This window comes from Mobula hypostoma, chromosome X1 (genome assembly GCF_963921235.1).
Source record: "Mobula hypostoma chromosome X1, sMobHyp1.1, whole genome shotgun sequence".
In the NCBI taxonomy this organism is placed as follows: Eukaryota; Metazoa; Chordata; class Chondrichthyes; order Myliobatiformes; family Myliobatidae; genus Mobula; species Mobula hypostoma.
This window is the reverse complement of record NC_086128.1, coordinates 67,724,914-67,739,828: the sequence shown is the minus strand read 5'-3', so window position 1 is coordinate 67,739,828 and position 14,915 is coordinate 67,724,914. Positions and strand designations below refer to the sequence as shown.

General features: G+C 49.3%; 1 protein-coding gene across 1 annotated transcript in view; it reads right to left on the bottom strand.

Moving 5' to 3' along the window:
- The window catches only part of LOC134340213 (keratin, type I cytoskeletal 17-like), a 175,749-nt gene that overhangs the window by 81,013 nt on the left and 79,821 nt on the right, over nucleotides 1–14,915 (bottom strand). The window contains exon 11 of the mRNA XM_063037188.1: nucleotides 5,784–6,004. Coding sequence (XP_062893258.1) covers nucleotides 5,784–6,004 — 221 coding nt within the window. The remainder of the gene's footprint in view (nucleotides 1–5,783; nucleotides 6,005–14,915) is intronic.

Genomic DNA, 14,915 nt, shown 5'->3' with positions numbered 1-14,915 from the left:
GTCAATCCCAGTCTGATATACAGGATCACGGTGGGGAGATGTTAATCCCAGTCATATATACAGGGTCACGGTGGTGAGACGTCAAACCCAGTCTGATATACAGGGACATGGTGGGGAGACGTCAATCCCAGTCTGATATACAGGGTCATGGTGGGGAGACGTCATTCCGAGTCTGATATACAGGGTCATGGTTGGGAGACGTCAATCCCAGTCTGATATACAAGGTCATGGTGGGGAGACGTCAATCCCAGTCTGATATACAATGTCACGGTGGGGAGACGTCAATCCCAGTCTGATATACAGGGTCATAGTGGGGAGACGTCAATCCCAGTCTGATATACAGGGTTATGGTGGGGAGACATCAATCCCAGTCTGTTATACAGGGTCATGGTGGGGAGACGTCAATCCCAGTCTGATATATGAGGGCATGATAGGGAGACGTCAATCCCAGTCTAATATACGGGGGCATGGTGGGGAGACGTCAATCCCAGTCTGATATACAGGGTAATGGTGGGGAGACGTCAATCCCAGTCTGATATACAATGTCATGGTGGGGAGACGTCAATCCCAGTCTGATATACAGGGTCACGGTGGGGGGATGTCAATCCCAGTCTGATATACAGGGTCATAGTGGGGAGACGTCAATCCCAGTCTGATATACAGGGTCATGGTGGGGAGATATCAATCACAGACTAATATGCAAGGTTACAGTGGGGAGACATGATCCCCGTCTGATACAGATGGTCATGGTGGGGAGACATCAAACCCAGTCTGATATACAAGGTCATGGCGGGGAGACGTCAACCTTCGTCCGATTTACAGGGTCCTGGAATCAGTCTGATACACAAGGTCACAGTAGTGGAGAGACATCAATCCTAGTCTGATATATTAGGTTATGCTGGGGAGACATCAATCCTAGTCTGATATATTCGGTTACAGTGGAAAGACATCAATCCCAGTCTGATATATTAGGCTACGGTGGGGAGACATGATCCCAGTCTGATACAGAAGGTCATGGTGGGGAGACAACAAACCCAGTTTGATATACAGGGTCATGGTGGGGAGACGTCAATCCCAGTCTGATATACGAGGGCATGATAGAGAGACGTCAATCCCAGTCTAATATACAGGGTCATGGTGGGGAGACGTCAATCCCAGTCTGATATACAGGGTCATGGTGGGGAGACGTCAATCCCAGTCTAATATACAGGGTCATGGTGGGGAGACGTCAATTCCAGTCTGATATACAGGGTCATGGTGGGGAGACATCAATCCCAGTCTGATATATTAGGTTATGGTGGGGAAACATCAATCCTAGTCTGATATATGAGGTTATGGTGGGGAGACATCAATCCTAGTCTGATATATTCGGTTACAGTGGAAAGACATCAATCCCAGTCTGATATATTAGGCTACAGTGGGGAGACATGATCCCAGTCTGATACAGAAGGTCATGGTGGGGAGACAACAAACCCAGCTTGATATACAGGGTCAGGGTGGGGAGACATCCAGAGACTTATAAAACCGACAGCACAACACAGGCCCTTCAGCTCACAAAGTTGTGCCAAATATGTCCCTACTGTAGAAATTACTCGGCTTACCTACAGCCCTCGAGTTTACTAAGCTCGATGTACCTATCTAAATGCCTCTTAAAAGACCTCATTGTATCCACTTCCACACCCGTTGCCAGCCGCCCATTCCACGCACTCACCACTCTCTGAGTAAAAACCTTATCCCTGACATCTCCTCTGTACCTGCTCCCCAGCAACTTAAACCTGTGTCCTCTTGTGGCAACCATTTCAGCCCTGGGAAAAAGCCCTGACTATCCACACGATCAATGCCTCTCATCATCCTATACATTTCTATCAGGTCACCTCTCATCCTCCGTCGCTCCAAGGAGAAAAGGCAGAGTCAATCCCAGTCTGATATACAGCTTCATGGTTTGGAGACGTTAATCCAGGTCTGATATACAGGGTCATGGTGGGGAGACGTCAATCCCAGTCTGATCTACAGGGTCATGGTGGGGAGACATCAATCCCAGTCTGATCTACAGGGTCATGGTGGGGAGACGTCAATCCCAGTCTGATATACAGGGTCATGGTGGGGAGACGTCAATCCCAGTCTGATATACAGGGTCATGGAGGGGAGACGTCAATCCCAGTCTGATATACGAGGGCATGATAGGGAGACTTCAATCCCAGTCTAATATAGAGGGTCATGGTGGGGAGACGTCAATCCCATTCTGATATACAAGGTCATGCTTGGGAGACGTCAATCCCAGTCTGATATACAGGGTCACGGTGGGGACACGTCAATCCCAGTCTGATATACAGGGTCATGGTGGGGAGACGTCAATCCCAGTCTGATATACAGGGTCATGGTGGGGAGACATGATCCCAGTCTGATATACAGGGTCACGGTGGGGAGACGTCAATCCCAGTCTGATATGAAGGGTCATGCTGGGGAGACGTCAATCCCAGTCTAATATACAGGGTCACGGTGGGGAGACGTTAATCCCAGTCTGATATACAGGGTCATGGTGGGGAGACGTCAATCCCAGTCTGATATATAGGGTCATGGTGGGGTGACGTCAATCCCAGTCTGATCTACAGGGTCATGGTGGGGAGACATCACTCCCAGTCTGATATACAGCGTCATGGTTTGGAGACGTCAATCCAGGTCTGATATACAGGGTCATAGTGGGGAGACGTTAATCCCAGTCTGATATACAGGGTCATGGTGGGGAGACGTCAATCCCAGTCTGATATACAGGGTCACAGTGGGGAGACGTCAATCCCAGTCTGATATACAGGGTCATGGTGGGGAGACGTCAATCCCAGTCTGATATACAGGGTCATGGTGGGGAGACATCAATCCCAGTCTGATATATAGGGTCATGGTGGGAAAACGTCAATCCCAGTCTGTTATACAGGGTCATGGAGGGGAGACGTCAATCCCAGTCTGATATACGAGGGCATGATAGAGAGATGTCAATCCCAGTCTGATATACAGGGTCATGGTGTGGAGACGTCAATCCCAGTCTGATATACAGGGTCATGGAGGGGAGACGTCAATCCCAGTCTGATATACGAGGGCATGATAGGGAGACTTCAATCCCAGTCTAATATAGAGGGTCATGGTGGGGAGACGTCAATCCCATTCTGATATACAAGGTCATGCTTGGGAGACGTCAATCCCAGTCTGATATACAGGGTCACGGTGGGGAGACGTCAATCCCAGTCTGATATGAAGGGTCATGCTGGGGAGACGTCAATCCCAGTCTAATATACAGGGTCATGGTGGGGAGACGTCAATCCCAGTCTGATATACAGGGTCATGGTGGGGAGACGTCAATCCCAGTCTGATATATAGGGTCATGGTGGGGTGACGTCAATCCCATTCTGATATACAGGGTCATGGTGGGGAGACGTCAATCCCAGTCTGATATGCAGGGTCATGGTGGGGAGATATCAATCCCAGACTCATATGCAAGGTTACAGTGGGGAGACATGATCCCCGTCTGATACAGATGGTCATGGTGGGGAGACATCAAACCCAGCTTGATATACAGGGTCATGGCGGGGAGACGTCAACCTTAGTCTGATTTACAGGGTCCTGGTGGGGAGAGCGAATCCCAGTCTGATACACAAGGTCACAGTAGTGGAGAGACATCAATTCCAGGTCTGATATATTAGGTTATGGTGGGGAGACGTCAATCCCAGTCTGATATACAGGGTCACGGTGGGGAGACATCAATCCCAGTCTGATATACAGGGTCATGGTGGGGAGACATCAATCCCAGTCTGATCTACAGGGTCATGGTGGGGAGACGTCAATCCCAGTCTGATATACAGGGTCATGGTGGGGTGACGTCAATCCCAGTCTGATATACAGGGTCACGGTGGGGAGACGTCAATCCCAGTCTGATATACGAGGGCATGATAGGGAGACGTCAATTCTAGTCTGATATACAGGGTCATGGTGGGGTGACGTCAATCCCAGTCTGATATACAGGGTCACGGTGGGGAGACGTCAATCCCAGTCTGATGTACAAGGTCATGGTGGGGACAGTTCACTCCCTTCTCTATTGACTCTGTCATATGCAAGTTCGAGGGTCAAAATAATTTTACGTTCTGAGTACGTATACTTTGCCGTATCGTATTCCGAGGTTTATTTTCACGCAGGCATTCACAGTAGAAGAGAAAAGAAGCAAAAGTTTTTATGAAAAACTGCACATAAAAACCTCATGAGCAACTTCTGTGTAAGGGACAAACTTTGCATTTAATAAACCAACGAATCGACAAACAAGAGCGTCAGATATTATTAGGCACACAAGCCTAAGGAGAATGGTATAATTTTTACTCTGTACACAGTGCAGCACAAAAAACCTACGAGTGTATAAAGAACATAATAATCATAAAAAACACAATAAATTTAAATACCTAAACACATACATCCCTGCTTCCAATCGTGGGCGAGTCTGGGACCAGGGGGTACAGCCTCAGAATAGAAGGACGTTCCCTTTAGAATAGAGACTGGAGGAACTTCTTTAACTAACGGTTAGTGAACTTGTGAAATCCTTTTGCCGCACGCGGCTGTGGAGGCCAAGTCATTGGCTATATTTAAAGCAGAGGTCAACTGGTTCTTGGTTATTATGAACTAGTTGCCTGTTACACCTCCGGCATGTCAGGCGGCAATGAAGGTTCTTCACCTCTGTTGGTCTTTGACTATATAGAATAAATCTTCATTGCTGTTTCTGTAACAATTTCCTTTTGACCAATCAGGGTTGTTGCCCCCGCCCGCCCCTCGAATCTGTCGGGAGCCAGTGGCCCTCTCTTAGTCTGACCTCTACCCTTTGACCTGTTTGACATGAGCGACCCTGCCAAGAGCTAAAGCACAAAGCCCTGACTCCAGCCAGCACAGCTCTCCGGGTCACTGAAGTACAAAAGCAAAGAGGTCCTTCTGCAGCTGTACAGGGCCCTGGTGAGACCACACCTGGAGTACTGTGTGCAGTTTTGGTCTCCAAATTTGAGGAAGGACATTCTTGCTATTGAGGAAGTGCAGTGTTGGTTCACAAGGTTAATTCCCGGGATGGCGGGACTGTCATATGTTGAAAGATTGGAGCGACTGGGCTTGTATACACTGGAATTTAGAAGGCTGAGAGGGGATCTTATTGAAACATATAAGATTATTAAGGGATTGGACACGCTGGAGGCAGGAAACATGTTCCCGCTGATGGGGGAGTCCAGAACCAGAGGCCACAGTTTAAGAATAAGGGGTAGGCCATTTAGAACGGAGTTGAGGAAAAACTTTTTCACGCAGAGAGTGGTGGATGTATGTAATGCTCTGCCCCAGAAGGCTGTGGAGGCCAAGTCTCTGGATGCTTTCAAGAAAGAGATGGATAGAGCTCTTAAAGATAGCGGAATCAAAGGTTATGGTGATAGGGCAGGAACTGGATACTGATTGTGGATGATCAGCCATGATCACAGTGAATGGCGGTGCTGGCTCGAAGGGCCGAATGGCCTACTCCTGCACCTATTGTCTATTGAAAGCCTCCTAACCCTAGATTGTGGTCATCTTGGGGGAAGTTCTTGATTCGTCAGGGTGTCAAAGGTTACCGGGAGAAGGCAGGAGGAGGCGTTTGAGGGGGATAATGAATCAGCCATGATGGAACGGTCCAGCAGACTCGATGGGCTGAATGGCTTAATTCTGCTCCTACAATAGCAAGCATGAGCACGATGTTCCATTCCTGTAAGGCAGGGCGGCAGGTTTCCAGCACTCACCTTCCCTCCTCTCCGTCGAGGAGGCCGCGGTACCTCGCTATTTCCCCCTCCAGCCTCATCTTGGTGTTGAGCAGCAACTCGTGCTTCCAGACCTGGCGCCTGATGTCCGTCCTGACCTCCCTCAGCTCGCCCTCCAGCTCCTCGACGACGCCCGCCAGGTCCCTCACCCGCCGCTCGTGCCTCTGCTCAGTCGCGCGGAGCGAGCGCTCCAAACCCTTCCGCTGCAAATCCACAACAGACCCGTCAGCGTTCTGTCGCGGAGCACGCCCAGCGCCCTTCCCCCCTCTTCCCGCGCGAAGCCGCCCCCCCCTTTCAAAAACCAGAATCAGCCTCAAGGTGCTTGGGGGGAGCTCAGCGGCGCCTACGGAAAAGAGCGAACAGTCGACGTTCCGGGCCGAGACCCTTCGTCGGGACTGTAGAGGGAAGGGGCAGAGGCCCTATAAATTCTGCTCCCCACCTTCCTTATAGGGCCTCTCCCCCCTTCCCTCTACAGTCCTGATGAAGGGTTCCGGCCCGAAACGCCGACTGATCGTTTCCACGGATGCTGCCCGACCTGCTGAGTTCCTCCAGCGTGCTGTGAGTGACCAGAGGGAGGTGATGGGCAGGTAAGGGGATCAGGTAAGAGAGGGAAATGGGGATGGGGAGAGGTGGGGCCATGACCGGAAGTTGGAGAAGTCGATGTTCATGCCATCAGGTTGGGGGCTACCCAGACGGAGTATAAGGTGTTGTTCCTCCAACCTGAGTGTGGCCTTGCCGCGACGGCGGAGGAGGCCACGGAGTGGCTGTTGGAATGGGAATGGGAAGCGGAGTTAAATCTTCCGGCGGACGGAGCGTAGGTGCCCAGGGAAGCAGTAGGTCATAAAATTTGTTGTTTTGCGGCAGTGCATTGCAATACACAATAACAAAATCTAATTATTTACCATACTGTGATAACGTCTATCTATAGCTGGGGTGCCTGAGACTTCTGCACACAGGACTGTAGTAATTTTATCCATTGCACTGTACTGCTGCCACAAAAACAAAGACAAATTTCATGTAACATACATCAAAGTTGCTGGTGAACGCAGCAGGCCAAGCAGCATCTATAGGAAGAGGCGCAGTCGACGTTTCAGGCCGAGACCCTTCGTCAGGACTAACTTCATTGTTCGTCAGGACAAATTTCATGTGTATGATGATAAACCTGATTCTGATCTGGGTCTCTGCTGTGGACTGAGAGAGGGGAAGGGGGACAGGGAGAGGGGAATCATGGTTGGGAAGAGGGGAAGGGCGAGGGAAGGGAGTGGGAAACACCAGAGAGATACTTTGTAATGGTCAATAAACCAATTGTTTGGAATCAAACGGCCTTGCCTGGTGTCTCAGGGCTCTGGGTGCGTTTGCACTCCCCAACTGCCCCGACACTCCTTCTCTGCCACCTGTCCCACACCCCTCCCGCAGCACTCCACCCTCGCCATTCCCAACATCCTCTGCTCCCGCCAGATTGACAAACTCACTCTCCGCTCCACGCTGACAGATACAGTCTCAGGCAATCCAGCTAGATACTGTACATATGCCTCTGAATTTTGCCCCGTTCTGTATAAAATTAATTTAAATCCGAGGGGAAAAAAGCAAAATAAATATTGAGGTCGTGCACATGGGTTCATTGTCCATTCAGAAACCTGACTGCAAAGGGCAAGACATTGAGTGTGTGTCTTCAGGCTCCTGTACCTCCTCCCTGATGGCAGAGGGGAAGAAGCTGTTCCTGAATCGTTGAGTGTGTGTCTTCAGGCTCCTGTACCTCCTCCCTGATGGTAGAGGGGAAGAAGCTGTTCCTGAATCGTTGAGTGTGTGTCTTCAGGCTCCTGTACCTCCTCCCTGATGGCAGAGAGGAAGAAGCTGTTCCTGAATCGTTGAGTGTGTGTCTTCAGGCTCCTGTACCTCCTCCCTGATGGCAGAGGGGAAGGAGCTGTTCCTGAATCGTTGAGTGTGTGTCTTCAGGCTCCTGTACCTCCTCCCTGATGGCAGAGGGGAAGAAGCTGTTCCTGAATCGTTGAGTGTGTGTCTTCAGGCTCCTGTACCTCCTCCCTGATGGCAGAGAGGAAGAAGCTGTTCCTGAATCGTTGAGTGTGTGTCTTCAGGCTCCTGTACCTCCTCCCTGATGGCAGCGCTGAGAAGACGCATGTCCTGGGCGATGGGGTCCTTAATGGTGGGGGTGCCACCATTTCGAGGCATCGCCTTTTGAAGATGTCCTGAACGCTGGGGAGGCTGGTTCCCATGATGGAGCTGACTGAGTTTACAACTCTCTTCAGATTTTTTCGATCCCCGTGCAGTGGCTTCTCTGTACCATGCGGTGATGCAGCCAGTCAGAATGCTGTCCAAGGTATATCTGTTGACATTTGTGAGAGTATTTGGTGACGTACCAAATCTCCCAAAACTCTTGAGGAAATATAGCCACTATTGTGCCTTCTTTGTGTCACGCTCAGCTATATTGGCTCGTATTTATCTCGGGGAAACCCCGTCCGCTGCCCACCTTGTCTCCAGGGCGCAGGTTGTATGGAAGACCGGCAGTTGCCCATGCTGCAAGTCTCCCCTCTCCACGACACCGATGTTGTCCAAGGGAAGGGCATTAGGACCCATACAGCTTGGCACCGGTGTCGTCGCAGAGCAATGTGTGGTTAAGTGCCTTGCTCAAGGACACAACACGCTGCCTCGTCTGGGGCTCGAACTCACTACCTTCAGGTCACCAGTCGAATGCCTTAACCACTTGGCCACGTGCCCACAATGTATCTTTTACCAATTACACTTTATAGATATTAGTAAGTCGATGAGATTAATAGAAGTTCAATACAAAAAGGAACGGAAAAGGTGTCAGACTTATCAAAGTTCAGTTTCTCTGTGCACACGTTGGAGTGCGGGGACCTCTTTGGGACCACCTGGACCCCTTCGACTGGCAGCACGGCACCACCCGCAGTGATCAACCCCAGCTCTCCCCGCACGTCCGTCGTCCTCACGGTCTCTCCTCCAACCTCCCCGCCAAAAACCCCCTGGTTCCCAGCCATATGAGACAGCATATCACCCCCAGAAAGAATTCCCCTTCCCGAAGTCCACCATCAGGTCTTACAGGCGTCGGATGCAAGGTGGCCGTTGCGACATCACCCAACCAGCTGATCCCTCTCACTCCCGTCCGCCCCCCCCACCTTCGCCCTCGTCGCCATCCGAAGTTCGAAGGTCGCCCCGCCGTGAAATTTACGGACGGTATTTGAGCTGCGCCTCGCCGCACGGTTGCGGGTGTAGAGAGCGAGAGTAGAGCAGTGGGCTAGGCGCGCAGACCTGTGGTGCGCCAAGCGTTGACCGTCAGCGAGGAGGAGACGTCTACACAGACTGCGGTCGGACGGTAAGGAGGTCAAAGATCCGGATGCAGGGGGAGGTACAGAGGCCCGGATTTTGGAGCTTGTGGATTAGAGCTGAGGGTACGATTGTGTTGATGACAGCTCTGCGTTCAATAAAGAGCCGCCTGACTTTAGTATCACTATTAATCGAGGCGATCCGAGGCCGAGGGGAGGGCGAGTGAGGCCGTAGACTTATCGTGGCGATAGGCAACCTGCAGCAGGACATCTTGATAGTTAAGGAGGGAGGAGAAGATGGCGGTGCGACACAGCGCTCGCGGCTGTTCCGAATGATATCGTATGTGTCAACTAGGGGTACCGTGCACAATCCGGTTTTGATGGAGACAGCCGTGAGAAGCACAGAGGAACATCTGGAGTAACTTCTGAAATGCCCGCTTCGCTGCCGCTGCTACTGTGCGATCCAGAATCTCCGGAGGGGAAGGCCCCAAATCCTCGGCTTTGTGTATCGCCTGTTGCCGGGGCCGGGGTCGAAGCGCTCGGCAGAGATGGTGCTCAGTGCCCGGTGTCGGAGAGCTGGTCGGAGGCTCGGAGTTTTCGGACGGACTCGGAGTCGGACTGTGGTCGGATGCTTCCGGGATGCTGCATTGGCAAGTTTGCGGCGCTGGAGGTTCACCGTCTGCGTGAGATGATGGGACTTTCGAGAGACTTTGAGACTTTTACCGTGCCCATGATCTGTTCTTTATCAAATTAGGGCATTGCTTTGCACTGTTGTAACTATATGTTATAATTATGTGGCTTTTGTTAGTTTTTAAGTCGGTTTGTCATGTGTTTTTGCGATATCATTCTGGAAAAACATTTTTATCATTTCTTAATGCATGCTTTACTAAATGACAATAAAAGGGAGCTGCGTGCCCTCATAATCATAATAATCCAGGCCCCTTGCTTTGCCTGGAGATGATTCTGGCCACGATCAACCTCTCGAAGCACCTCATCACAGGAGAAGAGTGGTTCGCACAACGTTTTACACTACAGGAGACCCGGGTTCAATTCCCACCGCCGCCCCCATAATCAGCTTGCACAGTCTCTCCCCTTGACCGCTCGGCTCTCCTCCCGGGTGCCCCGGTTTCCTCTCACAGCCCAAAAACCTACCGGCTGGTAGGCTAGTTAGTCTTTAGACAATAGACAATAGGTGCAGGAGTAGGCTATTCAGCCCTTCGAGCCAGCACCGCCATTCACTGTGATCATGGCTGATCATCCACAATCAGTATCCTTTTCCTGCCTTCTCCCCATATCCCTTCACTCCGCTATCTTTAAGAGCTCTATCCAACTCTTTCTTAAAAGAATCTAGAGAATTGGCCTTCACTGCCTTCTGAGGCAGAGCATTCCACAGATCCACAACCCTCTGTGTGAAAAAGTTTTTCCTCAACTCCGTTCTAAATGGTCTACCCCTTATTCTTAAACTGTAGCCTCTGGTTCTGGACTCACCCAACATTAGGAACATGTTTCCTGCCTCCAGCGTGTCCAATCCCTTAATAATCTTATATGTTTCAATCAGATCCCCTCTCATCCTTCTAAATTCTAAAGCCCAGTCGCTCCAATCTCTTCAAAATATGACAGTCCTGCCATCACGGGAATTAACCTTGTGAACCTACACTGCCTCCCTCAATAGCTAGGATGTTCCTCCTCAAATTTGGAGACCAAAACTGTACACAATATTCCAGGTGTGGTCCCACCAGGGCCCTGTACAACTGCAGAAGGACCTCTTTGCTCCTATACTCAACTCCCCTTGTTATGAAGGCCAGCATGCCATTAGCTTTCTTCACTGCCTGCTGTACCTGCATGCTTACTTTCAGTGACTGATGAACAAGGACACCCAGATCTCGTTGTACTTCCCCTTTTCCTAACTTGACACCATTCAGGAAGTAATCTGCCTTCCTGTTCTTACCACCAAAGTGGATAACCTCACATTTATCCACATTAAACTGCATCTGCCATGCATCTGCCCACTCACCCAGCCTGTCCAAGTCACCCTGCATTCTCATAACATCCTCCTCACATTTCACACTGCCACCCAGCTTTGTGTCATCGGCAAATTTGCTAAATTAGTCATTGTAAACTGTCCCACGATCAGGCTGGGATGAAATCAGCGGATTGCCGACTGGCACGGCTCCAAGGGCTGGAAGAGTCTGTTCCGCGCTGTGTCTCGATAGATAGATAGACTGATAGTACTTCACTATCTTTCCAAGTTTCATTTTGATGTGGCTGCCCGGGGTGGTGATGGTGGTGACAGAAGCAAGCACGATAGTGGCGTTCAAGAGTCTCTGAGACAGTGACGACAATGTTGAGGAATTGGAAGGGTGTGTAGGCACGAGGGATTAGTTTAGTGGGTATTTGATTCCTGATCTAATCGGTTCAATCAGCGCGGCCCTGTAGCGCAGCCTTTCCCTATAACCCGGGTCCTCGAGTGCCAGCCACATCCTCGTAAACTTTCTCTGCACTCTTTCGATCTTATTGATGTCTATCCAGTATGTCAGCCAGGGCACAAAACACCACAGAACGGCAAAGAAAGATACGAATTCTGACATCAGAGGATAAAGTATCCTCTGACCCGGATCTGGGCTGTACCCTCCAAATATCCGGACCTGCCTCTCGGTTTTTTTTTGCACTACCTTACTTTCCATTTTTCTATTTTCTATTTATGACTTATAATTTAAATTTTTAATATTTACTATCGATTTGTAATCCAGGGAGCGGGAAGCACGGAATCAAATATCGCTGTGATGATTGTACGTTCTGGTATCAATTGCTTGGCGGCAATAAAGTATAAAGTATAGATTTGGAATAAAATGCCTTTAAATACCAGAATGGGTTTTCAATGTAAAGGGCAGTGCAAATAGAGGGGAGTGGGGAGGTCCAACTAGAATGGTTAATCAAGATTAACTGCCCGGGGGAAGAAATTTTTAAGATGGTGTCACGTTTTTGTTTTCATAGCCCTAATGCACATTTTGGGTGGCGGGGTGGAGATACGTCTCCACCAAAGGATGTGTGAGGCTCTCGTTCCCTCCACCAGCCTGCAGATCACCCTCGGGCAAGGTGTAGCACCTGCTTAGCCCCCCGATCAGGGTCAGGTGAAACCGTGGGATCAGGTGGTGGATGGTCATACGAGCAGCCGGTGCAGATCACAAGTCCTGGTGATGCGACCACTGACGCCAGGCAGACAATCTCTGAAGGGTATTGATAATGGCTGGGGGTATCACCCGTCTTGTAAAGTCACTGCCCAGAAGGCGGCGATGGCAAACACCTCCATAGGAAAATTTGCCAAGAACAATCATGGTCATGGTACGATTATGACTGTCTACCCATCATACAACAAGGCGCGCCTAACGATGATGTCATATGACAAGGTGTGCATAATGACGATGTCATATGACACACAGCAGATAATGATGATGTCATACGACACAGCACATAATGATGATGTCACATGACCCGGCACTAATGATGATGATGATGATGATGATGATGATGATAATTTCACATTATAAAACAAGGCAATTATCTGTGAAATGAGATTCTGCAGATGCTGGAAATCCAGAGCAACACACAAAATGCTGGAGAAGCTCAGCAGATCAGGGGCGTATTAGGAAATGAATAAACAGTCGATGTTTGGGGCCGAAACCCTTCATCAGGACTGAGAAGGAAGGGGGAAGATGCCTGAAGAAAAAGGTGGGGGGGGGGGAGGGACGAAAGCCAGCTGGAAGGTGATAGATGAAGTCAGGAGGGCGGGAAAGGTCAAGGGCTGGAGAAGAGAGAGTCTCACAGGAGAGGAGAGTGGACCGCGGGAGAAAGGGAAGGAGGAGGGGACCCAGGGAGGAAGTCATAGGCAGGTGAGAAGAAGTGAAAGGTCAGAGAAGGGGAGAAGGGCAGGAATTTTGTTCACTGGAAGGAGAAATGGATGTTCATCACACCATCAGGTTGGAGGCTACCCAGACGGAATATAAGGTGTTGCTTCTCCACCCTGAGGGGTGGCCTCATCTTGGCACAGGAGCGACACGTCGGAACGGGAATGGGAATCGGAGTTAAAATGTGTGGCCACCGGGAAGTCCCGTTCGTGGCCGAGCGTGCTCGACGAAGCGGCCTCCTCTCACCCACCACCAATTTACGACGGGTCTCACCGACGTAGGGGAGGCTGCACCGGGAGCAGCAGATGCAGTAAGCGATGCTGGATGCATTGGAGCTCGTGACACACCTTTGCTCTAAAAAGACTCTGTCCCGACCAATGCTTCGAACTCCTGAAAATATCTACTCCGTGGGGGCCACACCCCTCACTCGTCCGCGGCGCGCCGACCTTTTGCGTCGGGATGCCTGAGGGAGTCCCGCGATCGGGCCTGGATCAAAGAGGGCAGCTTCAGAACGGGGGAGGTACGAGGTGCCGCAGTTCAGGGAGATGGTCTCGGTCTTAGACACCAGGTCCAACTTACCACATCCGACCCGTGACTAGGAGGACACGGATAACAGGTGGTATGTTTTGTTAAACAAAATATGGATCGGGCTGCGTGTCTGATCAGACTGATAACCAGCCTTTCTCTAGAATTGAACCTCCTAAACACAAGACAACATACGAAGGACACTTCACATTATGGATCATACATAAAAAAAAATAAAATCGAAGCAATATTGATAAGCATGGACGCTGAAAAGGCATTTGAATCGGTTAATTGGAATTTTCTTTACAGAGTTTTACATCGATTTGGTTTCCATGACACAATTATTAAAACTATACAGGCACTATATGACAACCCTACTGCTAGGATTAAAATCAATGGATATTTATCTAATAGTTTTACCCTAGAAAGAGGCATGAGACAGGGTTGTGCATGGTCACCGCTACTCTCCGCATTATATCTGGAAACATTAGCTCAATACATCAGACAAAATGAAGATATCAAGGGAATTACTATTAAAGGGACAGAGCATAAATTGGCCTGTTACATGGATGACATATTGATCTATCTCGGGCAACCGACATCCTCTTTCCCTAAATTAATGCAATCCTTTGAACAATATGGTTAATTGTCAGGATACAAGATCAACACAGATAAAACCCAATTACTTTCAGATGGACTATAGCCCATCAAGAGAAATTGAAAGTAGATATCCCAGGGCATGGCAAACAGAGTCTTTCAAATATTTGGGCATCATTATGCCAAAAGATTTGGCAAAATTATCAGAATGCAATTATCAGCCTATATATAAATATATTAAGGAAGATATAACAAGATGGAACCTAATTCCTTTTTTTCAGTCTCAGTTCAAGGATTGAGTCTATTAAAATGAATATATTGCCCAGACTACTATATCTCTTTCAGACCCTACCAATAGAGATTAATCAGAATCAATTCAATGAACGGAGCAAAATGTTATCAAGATCTATATGGCAAGGTAAAAGGCCTAGAGTTTGTCTCAAAACTGTGCAATTAGCCAAGGAAAAGGGGGGATGGAGCCTACTTTCTCTTACAGATTATTATTTTGCAGCACAGTTGAGAGCTGTGATATGCTGGTGCATCCCATCATATGACGCTCAATGGAAAAACATTGAGGAGAGGATACTTTCCATCCCCATACAGGCAATTTTGGCTGATAACAACCTACAAAGATACATAAATACTATTGATAACCCGTGGGTGAAATGGACTCTTAAAATATGGAAAACTGTTATAAAAGAATATAAACTAGAGGGAGATATTGCAATTCTTAAATGGTGTGCATATGACTCGGATTTTACACCGAATAATCTGGATGCTAGATT